At 37.8% G+C, this 21,379-nt stretch overlaps 7 protein-coding genes across 7 annotated transcripts; 3 read left to right on the forward strand and 4 right to left on the reverse strand.

Moving 5' to 3' along the window:
* Positions 1 to 799: 799 nt before the first annotated feature.
* Positions 800 to 2,073, reverse strand: CBG12331 (the record flags this gene model as incomplete). Its single annotated transcript, XM_045239456.1, has 6 exons — positions 800 to 928; positions 974 to 1,130; positions 1,177 to 1,352; positions 1,402 to 1,860; positions 1,908 to 2,011; positions 2,058 to 2,073. The coding sequence occupies 6 exons, from the start codon at positions 2,071 to 2,073 to the stop codon at positions 800 to 802; spliced, it is 1,041 nt and encodes a 346-aa protein (XP_045094833.1).
* A 2,459-nt stretch (positions 2,074 to 4,532) lies between these two features.
* Positions 4,533 to 5,192, reverse strand: CBG12330 (the record flags this gene model as incomplete). The annotated part of the gene is made up of 3 exons (XM_002639571.2): positions 4,533 to 4,642; positions 4,691 to 4,809; positions 5,014 to 5,192. 3 exons carry the CDS (start codon positions 5,190 to 5,192, stop codon positions 4,533 to 4,535), a joined length of 408 nt encoding a protein of 135 aa, XP_002639617.2.
* A 1,419-nt stretch (positions 5,193 to 6,611) lies between these two features.
* On the reverse strand, positions 6,612 to 8,666 carry Cbr-apm-1 (the record flags this gene model as incomplete). The annotated part of the gene is made up of 7 exons (XM_045239469.1): positions 6,612 to 6,710; positions 6,771 to 6,895; positions 6,942 to 7,277; positions 7,374 to 7,651; positions 7,697 to 7,895; positions 8,210 to 8,366; positions 8,625 to 8,666. 7 exons carry the CDS (start codon positions 8,664 to 8,666, stop codon positions 6,612 to 6,614), a joined length of 1,236 nt encoding a protein of 411 aa, XP_045094832.1.
* A 1,398-nt stretch (positions 8,667 to 10,064) lies between these two features.
* CBG12328 lies at positions 10,065 to 13,228 on the forward strand (the record flags this gene model as incomplete). The annotated part of the gene is made up of 15 exons (XM_045239475.1): positions 10,065 to 10,151; positions 10,198 to 10,313; positions 10,364 to 10,475; positions 10,520 to 10,646; positions 10,691 to 10,743; positions 10,790 to 10,863; positions 10,908 to 11,336; positions 11,392 to 11,604; positions 11,652 to 11,798; positions 11,846 to 12,192; positions 12,272 to 12,789; positions 12,837 to 12,898; positions 12,945 to 13,003; positions 13,047 to 13,168; positions 13,217 to 13,228. 15 exons carry the CDS (start codon positions 10,065 to 10,067, stop codon positions 13,226 to 13,228), a joined length of 2,478 nt encoding a protein of 825 aa, XP_045100823.1.
* Positions 13,229 to 13,638: 410 nt separating this feature from the next.
* On the reverse strand, positions 13,639 to 17,254 carry Cbr-nath-10 (the record flags this gene model as incomplete). The annotated part of the gene is made up of 9 exons (XM_045239482.1): positions 13,639 to 13,732; positions 13,779 to 14,054; positions 14,120 to 14,295; positions 14,342 to 14,652; positions 14,698 to 15,355; positions 15,403 to 15,615; positions 15,672 to 15,879; positions 15,911 to 16,839; positions 16,886 to 17,254. The coding sequence occupies 9 exons, from the start codon at positions 17,252 to 17,254 to the stop codon at positions 13,639 to 13,641; spliced, it is 3,234 nt and encodes a 1,077-aa protein (XP_045094831.1).
* Positions 17,255 to 17,635: 381 nt separating this feature from the next.
* CBG12326 lies at positions 17,636 to 18,388 on the forward strand (the record flags this gene model as incomplete). The annotated part of the gene is made up of 3 exons (XM_002639567.1): positions 17,636 to 17,702; positions 17,787 to 17,969; positions 18,363 to 18,388. The coding sequence occupies 3 exons, from the start codon at positions 17,636 to 17,638 to the stop codon at positions 18,386 to 18,388; spliced, it is 276 nt and encodes a 91-aa protein (XP_002639613.1).
* Cbr-dhs-2 lies at positions 18,056 to 20,185 on the forward strand (the record flags this gene model as incomplete). Its single annotated transcript, XM_002639566.1, has 7 exons — positions 18,056 to 18,088; positions 19,138 to 19,279; positions 19,344 to 19,497; positions 19,543 to 19,738; positions 19,786 to 19,861; positions 19,909 to 20,044; positions 20,095 to 20,185. 7 exons carry the CDS (start codon positions 18,056 to 18,058, stop codon positions 20,183 to 20,185), a joined length of 828 nt encoding a protein of 275 aa, XP_002639612.1.
* Between the last annotated feature and the right edge of the window lie 1,194 nt (positions 20,186 to 21,379).

Here is a 21,379-nt window from a genome sequence, read left to right on the forward strand (position 1 = left end):
CTCCACAAAGCTTAAAGACGCATCCCTTTTTCCAGAAAAATGATCCCGCCACGCGATGTATTTGAATGCATTTACAGTTATGTCACGAAGTGCTTTGAAATACATTTCGCGACACTCCTGCATCGAATTTCGAGGGCGCCGAAATGCATTTCAATACAGGGTTTCGCTATATGAATAACCCCATTAATAAGCAGGGTATACAAATTTTTAAATGACGATTTCCGCATTACCGCGGGAAACGGTTTCATGATATATTAAGGCATCAGTGCAAAGTACGTCTGATCTTCTGATCATCTTAAAACACATTTAGTGTAGCCTAGAACTAAAGGAAAATTAGCAGACGTTCAAAAACCAACTGATGTCCCAGATTATTTGATACTTCTCACGCTGTTAACGTTTGATTTCCAAAACTGAAATACTTTCTTCTTCAGTAACCCTTTTCATTTTCGAACATTTTCCCCTACAGTAATCCTTTTAATCTTCTTTTTATATAAAACGCTAGAGGCGTCTGTCCGTCCCCGTGTCCGTCTGTCAACTTTTGAAAAACTGAGCAACTAGATTGAACCGCGCCGAAGGCGCACCAGCTTGCTGGTATTCAAATATGAAATTGCTGTAATCCTTTTTCTTTTCAACAATTTTCCCTCTACGAGAATGCAAATATTTTCTCCCACAGTATTTAATCTTTTTAATTATCAAAGCTCTTTCCCTATAGTAATCATTTTCGATTATTTTTCGCTACAGTAATCCTTTTAGAATAAAAACATCTCATTTATTCATACATAATAAGATCAGCATTAAATCAGAGGACACATTTACTGTATTGCTCAGTGAATTCTTTATGGAATGTCATTGTGTTCTCATCGAGCAATCCGCGTTTCTCGAAAAAGTTGAGCATAACTTGGTGGACGAACAAATACTGATGATCAGTCTGAAGACACAACTTGGGTTTTTATGGAATCTTGTGGACGATTACCTGGACAGAGTTATTGCGCTGTTCACGAATCTTCTGCAGTATCTTATCACTTTCTTCAATATTCTGCCCATTCAACAATTGATCCATCACATATTCAATCATCACCACGGATCCAGTACGTCCGATTCCAGCTGAGCAATGGACAACAATCGGACCCCTGAAATCATTCAGAGTGAAAATCTGTGTATCAGAAAGTATCCTACTTGGATACTCTCGCCTTCTCTAAAAGTTCCAGAATTGCGTTATCTGCAGTTGGAACACCACGATCAGGCCAATCAATCCAGTGATAATGAGTTATTTTCAACTTCTCGCATCCGGCTCCTTCGATTGTTAGAATCGTTTTTGTGACTTTTGCGTTGCTACTGTCTCGGAATTTGATCTGAAATGTCAGGATGTATTGTATCAGACCTCACTCTGCTAGAATTTACCGAACTGGATGACTCGAACTTCACTGTTACTTTCTGACTCTTCTCCTTGAACGTCATTGTATCCGGCTTTTCTTCAGTCGGCAAGTATTCAAAACACTTTTTTGCTCCCTTCTCAGTGTAGTTGCAGAGCATGAAAATTGTTTCAACACGATCCTGCAAGCACATGTACCAAAAGTCAGCACAAGTCTTCTCCAATGGCGCTTGAGTACAAATGAAACGTTTTGGATTGGTTGGAGTTGCCACGTAGTTGGCATGAATGTATTCATGAGGCCAGGAACCACCTAACTTCACTCGATTGTTGTCTAAACATCCAACATCTTTGTATCGATTCTTTCCATGCTTCTGGTTTTCTTTGAATGCTTTCATCTTCGAGAAATCATTGAATCTTTTCATTCCAGCAAACTCGGAACGTAGTCCTGATGGTCCCTTTTCCAGAGTTCTTGCCACAAATTTAACAATCTGAAAAAGAAAGAAACCATTTGAATAATTTTAAAATAGTTTCTCACCTGCTTCCGTTCGCGTTTTCTATCAGCAGTTGTCGGCTCGTCAAGTCCAGCAGTCTTTTGGCTTTGCTCTCGTTCACGGACTGTTTTGCTCCGACTTTTATTCTCTGAAAAATACAGTCAGATGTTAACTTAATTCAGATTTGATCTCACTTTTATTCGAAGACATTTTTGGTCGATCCTAATTGAATAAACCGCTCGCCGTGTAATCAAAATATGGGAATGGTTGCGTAGAACTGAAACGAAAAATTGGATTTTTTTGAAGCGCAGAGAGGGAACTGAAAAACTAAACCAGCACGACACCCTCTTGTTTGAATAGGATTCACGTCACTCCCTTTCTCAAAGTTTAACATCGAGATAGTATTTTTCCTAATTTACGTAAACTTCGACCTGAAAAATAAGATTCTCTGTCATATTCCATTCAAGTTGTAACTGATTTGAACAGCTGTTCTCATAGTTTTTTTTGGCTTTATCAGAAGATATGGGTTCTTTATTTATTTATTTATTTACGATTTCAAGAATCGTGAAAAAAAGAAAACATTAAAGTACATGATAAGCATATTTTATTTCTTTGAGTCTTTTAATCTGGGATCGTCTTTTTCGCGATTTTTCATTCACAATCTGTAATTTTTTGTAGCAGCATATATTCAAGTTATTGTTGTTCTGTACCTGAATCACTTTGCAATTTATTTCTATGGAGAAAAAAAAATTGAACCTGTAAAATAGGGTTCAACTTTACAAAACATCTAAGTGCACCGAACATAACAAGTGGCTAAAATACTCGAACCGTTTTCGGTGTGTTCCAATGTGCAATGGTGTTTATATGAACAGCGTTTTCCTACTGTATTTTGAAGAATCCAGTTTTCTAGGTCTTAGTTCACGAAGTATCTCCGCCCAATAAATGATTATTGAACTTGTTATGAATATGACCAGCTAAAGACATCAAAAACATTTATCTTTGAGCTGATAGGAATAGGAAATAAGAAGGATTACTGTAAGGAAACATATTTGAAAACCAAAAGAACTACTGTAGAGAAAATTATTTTTCTTCACAAATCGTTATCAAGTAAAGCAGTTAGAGCTGGGAAACTCTTTAAACGATTTCGTGATTTTGGTATGGGTTTATTGGAAGATTAAAATTGTAAGGAACCAGATACTTTATTGTAAAAAACAACGGCGTTATGTCTTCTTCTAGCAAAATGATTTTGCCTGGTCATTGTATTACTTTCTCCTATAATTATAGACAGGCATTGGGACGCATTGATTGTATTGATAATTTGGTGCGTATGGTGGACAATAACAATAGTACCGAGGTATTCGACCGAAATAATCCACAAAATGAGAAACTGAGAAAATTTTAATTATGAGAAAAGGTTCTGAAAATTGTTGTGACTTACCTCCACAGTAACCGCGATTGTAGTTTCCATAACCGTAATAGTTTGGATAATAAGAGTAATATGATCTTCTGAAAAGTCCTCCGAACAGAAGCCGTCCTAGCCCAAATCCTCCCCCGCCACCATAATAGCTTCTCGAATGGTAATGGGATCCTCCACCTCCCCAGTGGTATGCATGGTGATGGTGATGATGATGAGCTGCCTCACAAGAAAGCACTGCGACAAATATTGCTTTATGAATTTTTGAAACGAACTCACCAATAATGGAAGGAAACGCATTTTTCCAAAATACGGAAAACGGAAACGGAAAAAACGAGTGAAACGTTTTTTACGGAAAACGGAAACGGAATCGAAATTTTTCTGTCTGTTTTTCAGGGTTTTCCCATCAAACATGAAAATAAACTCTTTTTAACGTTTGAAGACCATATTTGCATTACTTTCCATGTTTTTTTTCGAGCCAGTTTCAATTCAATGTTTTTGTCTCTTTTTACATTTTTTTTTCGTTTCCGCTGAAAAAAATTGGCAATTTTTCCGGAAACGGAAACGGAAATCGAATTTCACTTTTACGGGAAACGGAAACGGAAACGGAATCGAAATTTTTTCCCACGGAAACGGAAACGGAAAATAATCTCTAAAAACCAGGCGGAAAACGGAAAACGGAAACGGAAATTCTTCCCATCACTGGAACTCACCAAGAATAGCTACAGCTGCTAAACCAAAAACTAAGACTAAGTTGTTCATGTTTTTTCCGGTATCCAAGCTTTTTGATCTACTTCTTACTACCCAAACTTTTATGTCTGTCTGTCTGCCTGTCTGTCTCGGACATTTGCTTGAATAACTCGAAGGGGCGCGGGACTCCTAAAGTGTTGTGGGGTATGAATATAAGAGAGATCAAATTTCAAAATTTTCACGTTTGAGAGAAAATAATCGAAAAAGAGAAATATTATGAGAATTAACACATTAAAAACAACGATTACAAAAAAGTTATTTTTAAATGGGAATTTTATTAGTTTCCCCAGAAAATGTAGCGTGAACATTTATTTTCATTAAATCTGTTTTTTTTTTTTTGAATCGTTCTGCAGAACGATTCTGTGAAGAACACAGTTTTGAATAGAAAAAAAGAATTTCAATTTTTTCTGCGCCAGCACAGTATTTTTCAAAAAACCGTTTTGAAACTCCAAACGTGAAAATTTTGAAATTTGATCCCTCTTATATTAAAACTGATACATCAAACTTATCCTGCATACGTTGGACTACATTGATACCATTGGTAATTTGGTGGGTAAGGAGGGCAATCACAATAGAAACGAGGCATTTGACCAACGTAATCAACAAACTGGGTTACTGAAAAAAAATAATAGGACGTTTTTGTTATTCTCCTTTTCAACTTACATCTGCAAAATCCACCACCGTAGTTTGGATATCCATTGTATCCACCACCGTATCCATTGTAATATCTACGCCTTCTCCAGCCAAACAGTCGGCTGAGTAATCCACCTCCACCATAGTATCTGAAAACACGAAATATGAGCTTGATTTTTTATGAGTTTTTTTTCAGATTTTCGTTCAAAAATTGCGACATCATTGACAGTGAACGAACGGTCCGTCACCAAGCCGTTAACCCGCATCCGTTCGCGGCTTTTCAGCCGGCAATTAACAGTTGTCCATCTGGACACACTTTTCCTGTGTAAAAAATCAGGGACGAAAAATCTCACCGTCCTCCTCCAAAACCAGTGAATGGTCGATATCCCCATCCATCTCCACCACCACCACCATTTCCATGATCATGGCCCCATCCACCGTGATGATGGTCGTGATGATCGTGATGATCGTGACCTCCATGGTCATGGCCTCCATGATCGTGTCCCCCATGATCATGTCCCCCATGATCCATGAGCACCGAACACTTCTGAAAAAGATCTCGCATTATTTTCGGTCCTACCATTAGTTTGAAAATTTTTCAAAACTGATCCAATAGATTTTCCATTCCAATGTTTTGAAACTTATAAAACTTACCTAGACAAACAAATAAAAGTAGGAACATCAAAATTTGGAGATTCATATTTGTTAAGGAACAACAAAGTCAAACAAATCAACTCAGAAGGAATGAGAAGAAGGGAAAACGGTTTTGATGGTTGATCTGTTAAACCATCAAGTGATTTGATTCGTTTCTTTTTGATTTTAATTGATTTCCCTTGTGAGAGAGAGAGAGAGAGAGGTCAAGAAAACAGTTTTCTTCTGTTTTGGTTCTTCTGGTTAGTTCCAAATCAGAAAGAAGATCAGTTATTTTCGGTAACTGGTGATATGACTTACTGAAACATGATGAGTGTTTAATTTTTGAATATTTTCCCCCTACAGTGATCCTTTCAATTTTAAAATTTTTTCCCCTACAGTAATCTTTTTAATTTTCAAAAATTTTCTCCTACAGTAGTCATTTTAATTTTGAAAGATTTTTCAACTACAGTAACCCTAATAGCTTCCAATTTTTCCTACAGTAATCCTTTTAATTTTCGAATATTTTCCCCTACAGTAATCCTTTCCTTTTTCAAATATTTTCCCCCACAGTAATCTCTTTAATTTTCAAATACTTCCCCTTACAGTAATTGAGGATCAAACTTTTAAACGTTGCAGGAAAAAATCACGCGTTGCAACACGTTGATTAAAACTAATTAGGTAAAATCCACGTCAAATTGGAAATTATTAAATTTCTTCTGGCCTAAAAATTATTTGGGGCTCGTTTTTTGACCCGTTGGCTTGGACCCAAGTGGCTAATCCTTTTCAATTTTGAATATGTTCTCTACAGTAATAATATTTTTTTTGTTTTCGATGTGTTTTTTTCTCATGGTTCTTTTTTTTTGTAGAGCTTCAATTAACACGAATATGTTTCCAGAAGAAAACTATCACATTTCCTCTTTTGGATTTCATCACCTCTATTATGAAATTGATAGTGATTTTGAAATCGCACGTTTCATCACTTCTGAAACTCCGGAAGACTAATTGCATGCATGTTCAAAGTATCAGTTTTTGATTGTTCATTTCCGACATCATGAATTTGAAAAAAACTACTTTATTCTGAATTTCAGGTGCTAAAAAAACAATTCAGGTGACAGGAAAAAAAACAATAAAACCAGGTAAAATGAAACACGAAGACATTAAATATCACAGTTAATAAATTACTAGTTTTCTTTTTTCTGTAAAGAGGTTATGATGAAAAATCGAAAAACGTTTTAAGGCAACCAAGGGGACTAAATGGCGAGGGGTACAGACAATTACAATTTTTGGCTTGAAGATTAAAAAGGCAAATCAACAGATATTAGGTCATTCTCAATTGATAATCTCCGTTTTGAGTGACATAACGAACCCATGGAAGAGCTTGATATCCAGATTTCTCTATGATTTTCAGATAACGGACCTGGAAAATATAGAGTTAAATTATAACTTATTAACAGATTTAACAGATGAATGAGAGTACCTGTAGACCGGAAGTTGTGTAATATGGAATTTCAAACTTCACGTTGATTGGTGGCCGACCTTCGACTTCTTCTGAACCGATGGAAGGAAGCATGAATGATGATCGCATGATGTATTCACGACCTCCTGAAAATATTTATTTTTGTCTTTTTAAAAATTGTTTAACACAAACCTGGAAAGCTTCTGATACTCCAAACAATGGCATTCAATTCCGGAACATATTTAGCAGTTCCTGCTCCAGTTTTAAATTTCGGAGCACTGACATCAGAAGGAACTGGGATGATGACTTCGACGTGGTTAGCCACAGATTGGCGTTTGAATTGAGATTTGGCCTTAACCATATACTCAACTCTTGAATGTGCATGTCTCTCCACTGCTGCTTCAACCCAAATCAATGGTTTCACTTGAGTAGTCAATCGATAACTCATCAATTCGAATTCACCATCAGGTGGAATGAATGAAATGGTCCTTTCGAATCGAAACGGGATAAACGGACACATTGATGGAACTTGATGTCTTCCAATTCAACACCTTTTCCTCCATTTCCGCGTCCTGAAAAAAGAATTGAATGCTAAAATAGCAATGCTTTAAAAATGATTCTTACTGGAACTGGCACCAGATTGTTGGAAGAACACCTTGTCATTGAGTCCCAAACGTAATTCTGGCATTCCAGATAGAACTACACGGAAGCGAATGGAACCAACGATTTCTGATCGGAGAACTGTTCCTTGAGCATTTGCCAACATATTGACACTTTCGATAACATCCAGAAATACTTCGTTTTTTCTATATTTGATTCCCTCCGATCTCCATGACACTGCATTTGTGACAGCCATTGGTGGACGAACGGACTCCAAACGATTACTTTGTTGGGTAATAAATCTGGAAAATTTCCGTTTAAAATGCATTGTTTGAAAATGTCCTCACTCTTGTAGAATTTTGCTTTCTGTTGTCTGTGGGTATCCAAAATCCAGCATCTCGTCAAAAAGTTCGTAAATGATTACAAAGTTGTCCCGAACAGCTTCTTCTTCCAAAGTCTTGAAGTACTCACAGAAGACTTCGACGATTTTGTATAAAGCAGAGAGTACCAATATCACATTTGTGTTCTTCTTTGAAACCGTTACCACTGAAAAGAACTACATAGTTGCATAAATATTCTAATAGAAGCCCAACCAAACCAACAGCTTTGGGCTCAATTATCTATGTTCCTGGGAAAGATATCAAAAACTTGTCAACTAATAAAATGTTTATCATAACATCACCAATATTGTATCAGTTGACCAATTATTGATATTTTTACAGGAACCGAGATAATTGCGCTCAAAGTAGACAGTTTGATTGGGCTTCTATTAGAAGAAATATTTCACTTCTTTTCAGATAAACAGTTACTCTAACCAAAAATCAGACAAATCATGATCATATTGTGACCTGGCAACTTACAATAAACATTCATATACTTGATATATGTGTAACTAATTCCTTGATGCACTAAAACTGGAGAAGCAGTTCCTTCGTCTTCTTTCTCGACCAGCAAAGGCATGAATTTCTCGATGCATGACATATCCACATCTCCACGATAGTTACGAGATATTACCACCTGAAGTTATACAATACCTATGTATCTTTCTTTTTTCTCCTTTTTTCTAGTCATTTTTCCTAAAACTTCTTTTTCTTCTTCTAACTCCTATCCTTGGCGTCTAATAAAATGCCAACTGTGTGAAGACATCACATTTGACGGCCTTCTGTCTATTTCAAAAAGCAACGAAGATTCTCGTTTTTAGTCTTCTTTGTGCTGCTACCAATAGATTTTTGTTTAGAAGTTATATTTGGGAAAAATATGCTTTCAAAAACTCACGTTCCCTTTGAGGTCCAAGATGAAGAGACCTGAAATCGACATGTCGATTTCCCCTGTTGTCTCTGTAAACGTCTTTGATAGAGATGTCTTTTGAAACGTGGCATTTGGTAAAAACGTGGGAAAAGGCAAACGTGAACGTCTTAAGAGATTACTGTAGCGGTTACTGTAGCCCAAACCTAATTGTTGAAAAGTGACTCAACAATCAGGAAAACTACTTAATTTGGAATAACAAATTAATCTGAATCTTCTTAGAATCTTCATAGAAATTCCCTGATCAGGGTTTCTATATAAGTGCCAAAAACGTATTTGCAGAATAATTGAATTTTACCCAAGTACCAAAATTTTTCTATTAACTAGAACTTGATGTTCATCCAACTGTTAAACCAGTTCACATGACTTGTTTTCATTATCATAAGTTTTGATTTGGATTAATCTTTTTATCGAGAAAGGCTGTAGAAAATTGGGTTAAAATATTCTGCTAAACTTCAGAAGACAATCCCAAACTATTATTAGAACATCAGGTTATACGTGGAAGGGGACATAGAGAGAGAGAGAGAGCTTCTGAAGAAGAAGAGGATCTAGGGAAACAGAGAAGCCAACTGATAGTAGAGAGAAAAATGGAATGGCTTGGAATTGGAAATGGAAAGGTGCGGGAGAGGAAGACAGGCAAAGAGAACAAATATTGTATTGTATGCAGTCACCGAAAGTGGCGCACCGTGTATAGGTGGACGCAAAACTATTCTCAATCTGTGTCTCTTCGTTTCGCATTCTGCTTTTCGGTTCCCCATTCTTTTCTGATCGTACTCTCTCTCTTTTCAATGCATATAATTTTTCGTCTCCGTAGCATGAGAATGCCCATCGCGATCAGAATAGTTATCGATTGATTTATGGTTCTAGATGAAATAATATATGAAAATTTTATGGAGCATCACAACGAGCATCTTCTGAAAACACAGACTGCACCATAACAACCTGTATTGGGAACGTCAGGATGAAATGAAGAGAAAAGCTTTCTTCTGTTAAACTGAGAAGACATTGAATACGTTAACTCTGCGTCTGCATAGAAACGAAGGGAAGAAGGTCCTTTGGTTGCTAGGCTTTCAGTTAAGCGGATTATTTCGGAGCAAGATGTGCATATTCTAATTGCGGGAGATTAGTCTGATATTCTGAAAACACATAATTATCTCAAATTTTCAGCTTCAACTCTTTTCTTCATATCTTTTCTTGCTTTATCATAGATTTTTGAAGGTGTTTTCTATCTTGATTCAAATCTGAAAGTTAAAGGAGCAAGGCACGCTTGTCGTTTCGGGCTTCGCAACGAACAAATTTTGCGCGCCAATTCGAAAATCCATGTTCGTCTTGCTTTTTTTGACGATTTCGCTTCTCTTTTTAACAATCTCATGTTTATTCAGATGAACAACTTAAAAATAAGTTTTCAGAATGGTACTAAATGACTCATTCTCCTCGCTCTTCTCATCGCCGTTAAGAAAAGCAAATGAAAGTTTCAATGAATCGTTCGGCGACAAGGTGGGAATCGTATAAATTTGAAACACTAAAATCTCAGTCTTTTCAGAACACTCTCTCACCCGCCACAGTTTTCCGATGCCTTCAAAAAGAGTATGATCAAATTTCCACGGTGTTACAATCTCATCCTCCTACATGTTCACAGTACCAAACTTCATTGAATGAGTAGGACTTTCCGTATTTTTCTTTTTGCTGTTCAAGAGACATTTTTTCAGACTGATTTCATTGTTTGAACGAGCTGAGGATCAGTCTATGTTTGGAGTGCAAAAACTGATTTTGTCTGTATTTTTAAAGCTCACTGGCAATATTCTCAGCGTTCTCGGAAAAGTACGCCACCTTGAAAAATAAGTCACTAAGCTTGCTCTTTTCAGCCGAAATATCAACCGACACTCTACAAACTAGCTCAGCTCATCGCTTCGTCAATTTCTCCTGACTTGGGAGCTGACAATGAAATTGAAGAGGAAAATATGCACAAATGGGCAGACCGAATTATTATTGGTGAACATTTAATTCAGTTTTGTGACAATCAGTATTCATTGCAGAATGCTCAATTCATTTGCTCGAATTTCCAAACTATAAGATGGATCTAGAATTCGTAAGTAAATATTTTTAGTGAATACCAAATGAAATACATTTTCCAGAACATTGATGAGATTGTCGATGAATTGGTTTTGGCTAGCGGAAAGTTCCAGTTTGTGAAATCCGCTGTTTTTGTGTAAGCCACTCAAGTTTTTACCTTCAACTTTAAAATGGTTCCAGCGCAGCTCGCGACATGGTTTCCGAAATGGATACAACTGTCGAAATCACTCCGGAATCTAGGTGCACACTAGGAAACCTTGCTGATGAGAATATCCTGCGTTTATTGTTGTGGCTGTTTCTTCGTCAGAAATCGACTTTGAAAAGCAATCTTCTTCCGTCACTGTTTCCAAACCTTCCGTTCACCTTGAAAGCTGAAGAATATGATAGAAGTGCAGAATGCTCATTGTTAGACTTGAAGGTTCGTTTTCTAGCTTCAAACAAAAACTTACATCCGAGTTTTCAGCTGTATCTAGTTTCTCTCTCCGTGGTATCCTCAACGACTACTGAATCTGGAATGACAATGAAATCGGCACCTACAATTGCTTCTCAACTGTCGTTGACCAAACATCAAAAAAATTGCTGGAAAGCCATAGTTGATGCATGTGCAGGGTATGCAAATTCAGTTAAAAAACTCAAATTATGCAATCGTCCGCAGTTCTTCCAGAAAAAAGGTCGCAGCAATTTCTCGTCTCCGCACTTCACAACTTGTCGAGTCGGTTCGTTTGATTTCCGATGGATCTGAAGACGTGAGAGTTCTTTTCGACGGCTGGAAATATTGTCTTCAACCTTCTGCAACATATGATGATGATGTTTATGAGGCTATTCAAGCTGTAACCGAGAAGTACAGAGCTAAAATGAATTCTCTTCTCGCATATGGGTTTGTTCGATTGATGGAAACTAGATGATCAGAAATCTGTATTTCAGTCCATTCTACACATCTGATCCTTCCTCTTTCTCCAAATCAGGTTCAGTGTGTCGTCGGGATATGAAAACTCTATTCCCACTCCAGTTCGATTATGAATTCGTCAACACCACAGAGGCAGAACACATCGGAACGGTCATCAACAGTCTGTAAGTCTGAACAACAAAAAGAAAAAAAATTACAAACTACTTTTCAGCGAAGGATACATGAGTCCACAACCTGAAAACGATGTCACTGAAGAAGAGGATGCGGAGGTTTTGTCAACCAAAGATTTCGAATCTGCGGGCGACGAAACATTCCACAGTGTCGGTTCAACGTCCGATCATTATTCGTCTGCAAACAACTCTCAGTTCTTCTCTCCGCTACAACATAATCGTGATTCTATGCTCCCATCTGCAGTCTCACAACTCATCAGAGAAGAATCACTTGCAAACACGTCTCATGTTTCCACAAAATCTCTGATTCTGACTCCAACTCGTGGTACTTCAGCTACACCAACACATGCGTCGCCTCATCCAAACATTTTTGACCTGTCCATAGAACGTAAGTGTTCCTTATAAAGCCAAAGTTTTTGTGTCCAAAAATAGGTTGAAATATTCGTTTCCTTTACATTCGGTTTTAGGACATCAGAATGTGTCGGTCACCGCACCAGAGAAAAGCGATTTGGACCATTCTGATGAAGAAGAGGACGAACTTGAAGCAGCATTGCTCGAATCAACTCAAAAACACGAAAAGTGTATCATAGCTCTAAAGACGCCAGAAAAGTCTGTCAACGTTGAAAAACTCACCCCAACTCCTACTAAAGATGCTCAAACTGCAACCGATGACGCTTTCATATCTTCTGGTGAAAGCAGCATTGTCACTGTTAAATATACTCCTAAAACGGAATCAACAACTACTCTAAACGCTGCCCCGCCCATTTTTATTTCCGATTCTGAAGAGTACGATGATGAAGAGTACTACGATGAGGATGAAGAGGAATATTACGACGAGAAAGAGGAAAACGACGAGAGTCTGACGGAAAAGGAAGCTTATTTGAGTGAATCTGAAATCGAAAGTTTGATGGAACAGATTCGTGAAGCTACACTTTTCATGTTTAGAGACAGAAGAATGAAAATGTTTGGACTCGAAAACCAAAAAGTGGGTTTCATAAATCCAGAAGCTTTACGGCATGATCATGATTACAGATACAGCTAGACAACACTAATGATGCCGAGATTCTGGAAGCTGCGACGAAGAAATTGGAAAAGTATTTGTTACTATATGTATCTGATTGTATTTTATCTGGTTTTCAGAATCTCCATGGACCTATCTGCGACGTCGGAGAGGCTCGATAAACTGAAAATACCTAATCGTTAGCTAACTTTGGGTTCTCCTCATAAAAAAGTATGTTTTAGTTACTACCATGTTCCCGAGTACTGCTGAACCATCTGTCCAAGTCTTACCAATTCCTTTGCCTAAAACTGCAACAGAAGCAACCACAGTCGATCACAATCCACAAAAATGTCTTGGATGTCAGGTAGGATTTCTGAACTATTTTTTCTCAATTTCTTCATCTCTTTATCAGTTTTCAGAGTGACGAGATACAAGAATCTGCACTTCGTCGTCTTGAACAAATGGCAAACGACTGGGATGCAGAGGGCAACGACTATTTGTTCAAGTGACTCGAATATTTTTAATTTTTAATTTCTATCGTTTTTTGTTATCTAGGTTATTTATCTATTGCTTCTCCCCTGTTCATTCCTTTCCTAAATGTGCCCTGTTGTATGAATTTTACTTCATCTCATTCGAATACGAAATCATGAAAATGCATTTTTACTGAATTTTCATAGACAAAACAAAACAACAACAAAAATAACAATTGGTATGAATGAAAATAATGAACAATAAACAGAATAACAGCAACGTGTCTAACAGTGAGTCTGCAAACACAGGTGACAATTTTATAATTTCGACAATAACCAGATAACAAAAAGTTTATGGATGTATTCAATGACGACCTCCGGAAGAGAAACGCTTCTTCTTCTTCGTCTTCTTCTCTAGCGGATTTTTTTCATCAGGAATCTGAGCTTGAATTGCAGTTCTGAAAAATATGTTTCAAAAAATTCAATCAGAAGAGGGGAAATCACCTTTTACTCTTGACACTGATAAGTTTGTTCGCATATTTCATATTGACTGACTCATATGCTTCAGCTAACTCTTTTTCGTCTTGAGTAATTTCGTATTTCTGCAATTCGGATCCCAACTCGGCTAACAGAGCTTTTCTATCCTTCTCATGACGAGCACGGATTTCTTTTGCAGCTTCATCGAGTTCATCTTCGAGGTTTGCCAGTGGCACTGCTTTTGGCAAACTAGAAACTGTTCTGTTGTTAGATGCAGCCTCCGATGTTTTATCGAGATTCTCTCTGAAAGTAAATTTTTATTTTTGAGTTGTAATAACTAAAAGGAAGTAGTTTTCGCTATTACCCACCTGACCGCAGTTTCACAGACTTCATCAAACCAGTCACCAATTCGTCGAATTGCTTTAGTGAGAAGAGCAAACACTTGATTCGCCGGAAGATCGAGCTCCTTGGACACGTCATCGAACTGTTTGCGTTGGAGACCACGAGCAAGCAAGATGGCAGATTGAGTTACAGCTAGTTTGAGCTGGAATGAAAAACATGAGTAATCTACGGAAAAAAGGTTTACTTACATCCTGTGGCAATCGCTGTTCAAAGTACAGTTTGGCAACAGTTGGCAAAATGTCTGTGATGATGTGAGAATCGACCATGTTACGTCCGTATTGGCTCATTCTTCGCAAGTCAGTGTTTGATAAATGAATCGCCAACTCGGATCTTTCAATAACATATCGTTTCATTTGTTTCTCGGCGCTCTTATTCTTCATTTGAAGTAGAGAAAGAGCCAATTGAGCTGAGAAAGTCGAGAAATCGTAGGAAAGCAAATTCACCAGCCGACGTCGAAACTCGCGCCAATAGACTGGCAGCCATGTTGCCATCGGCTCATCTGGAGAAAAAAGTATACACTGCTAAGCAATTGTGGAACTCCTACCATCGTTGTCAGTGCTTCCTGCCTCAAGCGCTTTGAGCATAATGCAGGTATGCTCACCGGTGATATCGTTAGAATTCTGTCGAATGTAAACTGGCACGAACTCACAACGCTTCCAAAATTTCAAAAGGGGAACAGTGAGACCGAATGATACTCCTAAGTAGTCTAACTTTTCCGGTTTTCGTTCATCAAGACGTTGAAGAAGTGGAGGTAGATCTGCTCTTGGCTCGATGCGTTCTTCGAGAAGTTCTACAGTATGACCATCCTTCACTTGCTTGATAGTAGTTTTCTTCTGGACACCATTCGCATGTTCATCTTCATCTAAAGATGCAGCTAGTCCCAGGTAATATTGCTCGATCAGTTGGACAGCACGGCTTCCGTATCCCATTGATTGATAATCTGGATGAACTGCAACTCGAACGATTCTACCACCACAGAGAGTTCCGAACTGTTTATCCATGAATTGTTGCGAGATCGTCCATGGAATAAGATCTCCAGCAGCTCGTTTCCCACTTTCCAACCCATTTTCAACTTTATCTGAATCCAAACGACCTTCAAGACACAATTGAACCACTGCCAAAACTTCTGGAATTGTTTTTCGAGATTTGTCGATTGGAGCCATCAGAACAAACAAATTGTGAGCTGGAGCATCAGAAAGCATCTGAAAAGAAACATTAGAAAATACGAACAACTCTAACACTTTCGAACCTGTAAATCATTCGGGCTGTTTTTGTAATGAGCAGAAACAAAGATCGCCATCACTTGTTGAAGGAAACTCTCAGATGCATCATGAAAGGAGAACAGAGTGTCTCGGTTGACAATGTAAAGTTCGCAATCAGCTGGTGGAGGCGTTCCACATTCGAGTTTCAGTTGACAACTTGTGGCATCGAGGCAGAGGAGACGGTTTAACCATTTTTCAATCTGCATAAAACAAATTACAATTTTTTTCAGTTTTCTTAAGAACATTAAACTCTCACCTTATCTCCTGGCTTATAACGAATGCTCTCCTCCATGTGCATCTCGTGAAGAGTTCTTCCTTTGCTGGATGCCACTTTTCCTTCTTTGGCTTCTCCTCCAGCTGATTGTTGTCTCAGCTGCTGCAACAGTTTCAGTGACAACGAACGACCAGTTCCTTCGTAACCATTTATAGTTGATGCCAAAAACGAAACGTATGGGCCTGAAAAACTTCCATTAAAGCGAGGTGTAGGCCGAATACTCACCAGAAATGAGTTCCTTAACAAGAAGAAGGGGAATGGCAGCGGCTTCATCAATCACGATCAACTCACATTGTCCAAGTTTTTCGACATCTGTTGGACTGATATACTGAAAAATATCGGTGTTACAATTAAGAAAGAATATGATATGAACCTGAATTGTTTGCTTATGCTCCCGAAACACTTGAACTCGAACTAGACAATTTTTGAACTCTGGATTAGCCGATTGGATGAGCTCGTAATCAGTATGCTCTTGGTAGTCGAGAGCATCAAGTCCTTTGACGACGAATTCGAACAATGTCTTCAAATTTTCCGGTGTTGGAGATGTCACGAAAATGTTGGTGTAGCCAAATGCAACAGCTCCGGCTAGAGATAAACCGACAGCCGCTGATTTACCACGTCCACGGCCAGCGGTGAGAGAACATGTAACATTTGACTGTTTTTCAGTGATGACATCAAGGAAACGGAGAAGAGCTTTGGCTTGGCATGCTGTACGAGCACGAGAAAGCAACGGACCAATTGGTTTTGTGGCCTTCATTGCTTCTTTGAGACTTGCAAGCTCGGCATCAGATTCACTTTGGATTTTCTGCAAAGAACTTCTAGTAAAAACTTCTGAACAGGCTGAACCTACCTTTTGAGACGCAGAAACGGCTTCAACATTCTCAATATGACTTGAAATCGGCAAAACTTTTAATTGATCGTCAAGAACAAGAATCGATGAGCATGATGCCAATGAAAGAATGAATCGCTCATTGAAACGTGCTGTGATTTCATTGTGAGCTTCAGTACGATATCGATTATGAACATCCATTGAGATCGTGTAAAGCTGGCGAAGAGATCGAACTGATTGCATCAAGAGAATAACCATTCCACCTCCCTCAATAGTTTCGATAGTTCTAGCAAGAAGATTCGGTGTCATTGCTTCGAAGTCCTGAAGAAACAATTCATATTATCTGATAAGACGAAATATTCCTTACTTGTAAAACGAGAACTCCGAATGTGTTTCCCAGGATTTTTTCGGTTTCGTTGTAATAACAATATCTGATTTGAGTTGATGAAATGAACACATCAAAAGGATCAGCATCTGGAAGACTGCCAGAAATTGTAGTCGTTGCCTTTTTAATCTTCTTGGCCTTCTTTTGACGATGAGTTGAGAATGATAACTCTTTTTTGTAGCACCAGAGAACGTTTGGGCGGGCAGAAACAGTTGATTTTGATAGAATATGATAAAGAATTGGCACTTGATCTCTAGCTTTATCTCCAACTAGTGCGAACATAGAGCGGTGCCCGGTGGCGACGCCATTCTCGATTTGAGTACGAATACGGCCATCAAGTTTGGTCCGCATTTTGCAGTCCTAAATAATTAAATTAAATAACTTTATTCGAAAAAAAAATATCTGAAGAAGTTGTAAATTGAATGCAGACAACAAAAAGGTTTTAAAAATAACAATTTTTAAACGACTTCTGCGCCAACGATCGGGTTGTGCGCCATCTGAGGGGTTGGCGTCTTTCTCGTGTTTCGGTCGGCCACCTTCGAAAGGATTACGGTGATGGCATATGAGGAGTGCCTAAACTGGTATTAAAAAGAAAAGAAATATGAAAAGATTAAACAGTTTGGGGAAAATATAAAAAGTATAATCCAATATGCGAAAAGTTGTTTCAACCTTCAATTCTTCACAATTTCCTTATGATCTATACCATATAGCACTAGGCTAAACTCTACCGTGATGCCTTCAGTCAACATTTCACTATTATCATTGTCAACAAATGTCACTGATAACGAGAGCCAACGAGGTACTTAATAACTCAAATTACTGTTATAACAGCAGAGTTTGGTGAACAACAAAAACTGCAATACCTACTTCTCCTATTTTTCAGATCCAGTTATTAACACCACTATGTTTGGATTGCTTTATTGGGTTTTAGGCCTAACTGTTCTAGAAGCTCTCCTATGTTTTGGTGTAATATTCGCTTTTTTTTTGCTAATTCGATATTGCCTAGAAACTGTTTCAATAGACAATCTTTCAAAGAGAGCAGTTTTTATCACTGGATGTGACACTGGTAATTTTCAATATTCGAATCATTTGAACAACTTTTCGAAACTAAGGGTTTGGTCGTGGATTAGCTCTGAATGTCTAGAACATGGGATGCCAGTTTTCGCAGGATGTTTAACTAAACAGGTAGTCAAAATCATTTTGGTTTTTAATGTTTGGAATCACTTGGCTCTAAAATAAAATTTCTGCAACGTTCTCATTTTGAATTCAAACACTGCCAAACTTCTCAACGAGTGTAGTGAAAAATCAGATACAATACAAAGTACTAAACTGGAAGAACCATATACTTTAAAACATGTAATAGAGGGGCTATTAACGTTTTGAAACGTTTTGAATACGATTTTCCGGAATTTCGAAAATTGTATGAATTTCTGAAATTCGTATTTTTTTTTAATTTCAGAACTTCAGAATTCCACAACTTCCTGAACTTTCGAAGTTTTTGTGATTTTCAGAAATTCTGAATTTCTGGGATATTTTAATTTTCTGGTATTTTTGAATCTCAGTTTGAAAGATTTTCAGATTTTGAGAGCCTTTTCGCAAATAATTTGAAGATTTGACATACGAACAAAACAGCGCGTTTCCCAAAAAATTCTACATTTTCTAGAACTACAGTAATCCAGCCGAAAATTATCCTTCCAAACACAGAGAAATTCTCTCGGAACCCACCAATCTTTTTTGTCTTTATTAAAAATAAAATTCTAGGAATCACATGCTCTCAAATTGTCAAGTTGGAGCTGCTTTTTCTTGGATCCTATTCAAGATATCAAAAATGTGTCAACTAAAAAATTTTTAATGATATTATGATAAACTTTGTATTAGTTGGCAACTCTGCATATCTTTTACAGTAACTGATAGCGAGATGAATACCGTAAACACTCTAGTAGAAAGCCACCAAAACTGACAAATATTTATCATAAAATCAGCAAAATTTCATCAGTTAGCCACTTTTTGATATCTTTCACAGAAATCGAGATATGTTGGCTTCAAGTTGTGTGGCCTTCTATTAGAGCGTTGACGGTAGGCTCAAATTTGAAAGTTAGGAGCCCTTCTTTTACAGGTTCTACGGTATTAGAGTCAACCTTCTTAAAATTTCCCGTTTTCAAACTTTCACCACCACGACACAAAGACCCACCAGTCCCCCCGTATCACATAAAATTGGGGATTGCCCATTTCAGGGAATCGAGAGTCTTAGTGCGGAGGCTCGAAAATCTATCGGAAACGGGCGGTCTCTCGACGCGTTTTTGATGGACGTGACAAGTGACGAGTCGGTTGAGAAAACGGCCAAACGACTTGAGGAGAAATGTGAAAAGTTTGGAGGTATGGGAAAAAAGGAAGAGAGAAGATATCTGAGAACGCATATTCCTAAATGAATAATTTCCAGGTCTCCATGCAGTGGTGAATAACGCAGGAATCACGGGAAAACATATTGCAGATGACTTTTTAGACATGAGAGAATATCTGAAAGTAGTTGAAATCAATTTATGGGGTCCGGTGAGAACGACGATGGCGGTCAAAAAACTTTTGAAGAAAGCTAGGTATCATTAATTTTCACTTTGTTCTATATATCTGAACTGATTCAGAGGTCGTGTGGTCCAGGTTGCTAGTATTTGTGCACGTGTGGGTCTTCCCGGTCTTGGGCCATATACAGTATCTAAATATGGTGTTTCTGCTTATTGTGATGTGATAAGACAAGAGCTCCGAGCTTTTGGGATATCAGTACATATTCTGGAACCAGGTTTCTTTGATACACCATTGATCAACAGACAGAAAATAGATGTGAGATTTGTTTCTCCAAACTAAGTCGACCAATAATTTTGTTCAAGGCAGAAATTTCGGAAGCTTGGGAGCAAGCCCCGTCAGATGTGAAAGCGCAATACGGGGAGAAATTCTTTAATGATGGTAAGGATTTCGTTATCATGCGTAAAACCCTCCTTTTTGAAAAACAGCTCGCCAGTCAACACAAATGTTCTTGAATTCAATTGCTTCTTCTCAAATCTCACTTGTGGTTGATGCTTATTTTCATGCAATCACTGCCAAATATCCGAGATCTCGATACCAAATAGGATGGGACAGTATTCTTTTGTATGTTTAATCAACTATCCCTTCTCCACGAAGATCACCCTGATCTTCAGGTTCATTCCGTTCTCCTATCTTCCAACAGGACTACAAGATTACATTTTCGCTGCCGCAGGTCTCTTCCTACCAAAACCGGCTTGCCACTGATGTCGAGAATGATGGGAGAATCAAAATCAGAATATAAATGTATTCCACATTTTTTTCTTTCTCTACATGTGCTTTTGTCATGGAAAATTCAACTGAACATCTTGCATTGTAACTTGAAAAAACTCTTTATAAAAATTTCTTTCAATATCTATTTATCTTTTTTTTTGATAAACAAGTATTTATCTTCTGTGTTTCAACGGAAAGAACTAAATAGTTCTTGTAATTATGATAAATGTACTCTTTGAAAACCTGGGAACTTACTAACTCTTCCACATCTATTGGAAGAATTTATCTCCTGGTCCAAAGTTCAAAATAATATTCATTGTTTCTCAATGATGAATGTTTCATGAATTGACCGATTCTTTGGTGATAGTTGCAACTTCCCACCAACTTCTTCCTTCTTTTTTCCTCTCTCGAAATGCTAGTGCGAGGACGCTTCCTTTCTATATCGATCTAGTTTTGGTGATGTCGGCGCATTGAGAAAAAGAGGGAAAACGAAGGAAAAAAGACGAAAAGAGCGAAGAGAGGGGGAGCTGTGGAGCTCTCTCTCTGTGCTCTTTTCCCAGCAACCCATTCCCACTACTTCTTTTTTTTCTTTTTTCCACAAAGCCTTCTTCTGGACATTTTCCCTTTCTTGGTGTTTCCACTCTCTGCTTTTATGGCTAAGCCCCAGTCTAAATGTTGTCTGATGGTGAAATGATATGGACACTTACTGAAGCTGTTTCACTAACTTTTCAATGCATCAGAACGGAGAACGCATTTTGCTCAATGAAGAAAAGGTATCGCTTACTCTCTTTTCTTTTCTTGCTCTTTATTTAATTTTTAATATATTCTTCTCTAAATTGGATCTTTCATCATTCAATGATAAATATGAAGAATTTCCAAAATTTAGTAAAAACAGCTGCTAAACAACGCGCAGTGCGTTATTTCGGAGCGTTGTAAAAAATTAATTTCCCAGTTTAATCTCAATTTCACCCAATTTTGAAATGTTTTCAAACGATTTTCTATTTCCCCATAAAAGCCTTTTCACCAACTTCAATGGTTCTTTATTATAAGAACTGTCTAGTCTTCAGTATAACGAGACATAATGAGAAATCTATAGGCGCAGACGGTGCGAAAATACATCATCAACATCTGCCCCGTTTCTTCATCACCTCTACCGCCCGTCGTTTTCCTCATGAAATTCTGTCTTTT

Source organism: Caenorhabditis briggsae, assembly GCF_000004555.2.
Source record: "Caenorhabditis briggsae complete genome, chrI, whole genome shotgun sequence".
Classification (NCBI taxonomy): domain Eukaryota; kingdom Metazoa; phylum Nematoda; class Chromadorea; order Rhabditida; family Rhabditidae; genus Caenorhabditis; species Caenorhabditis briggsae.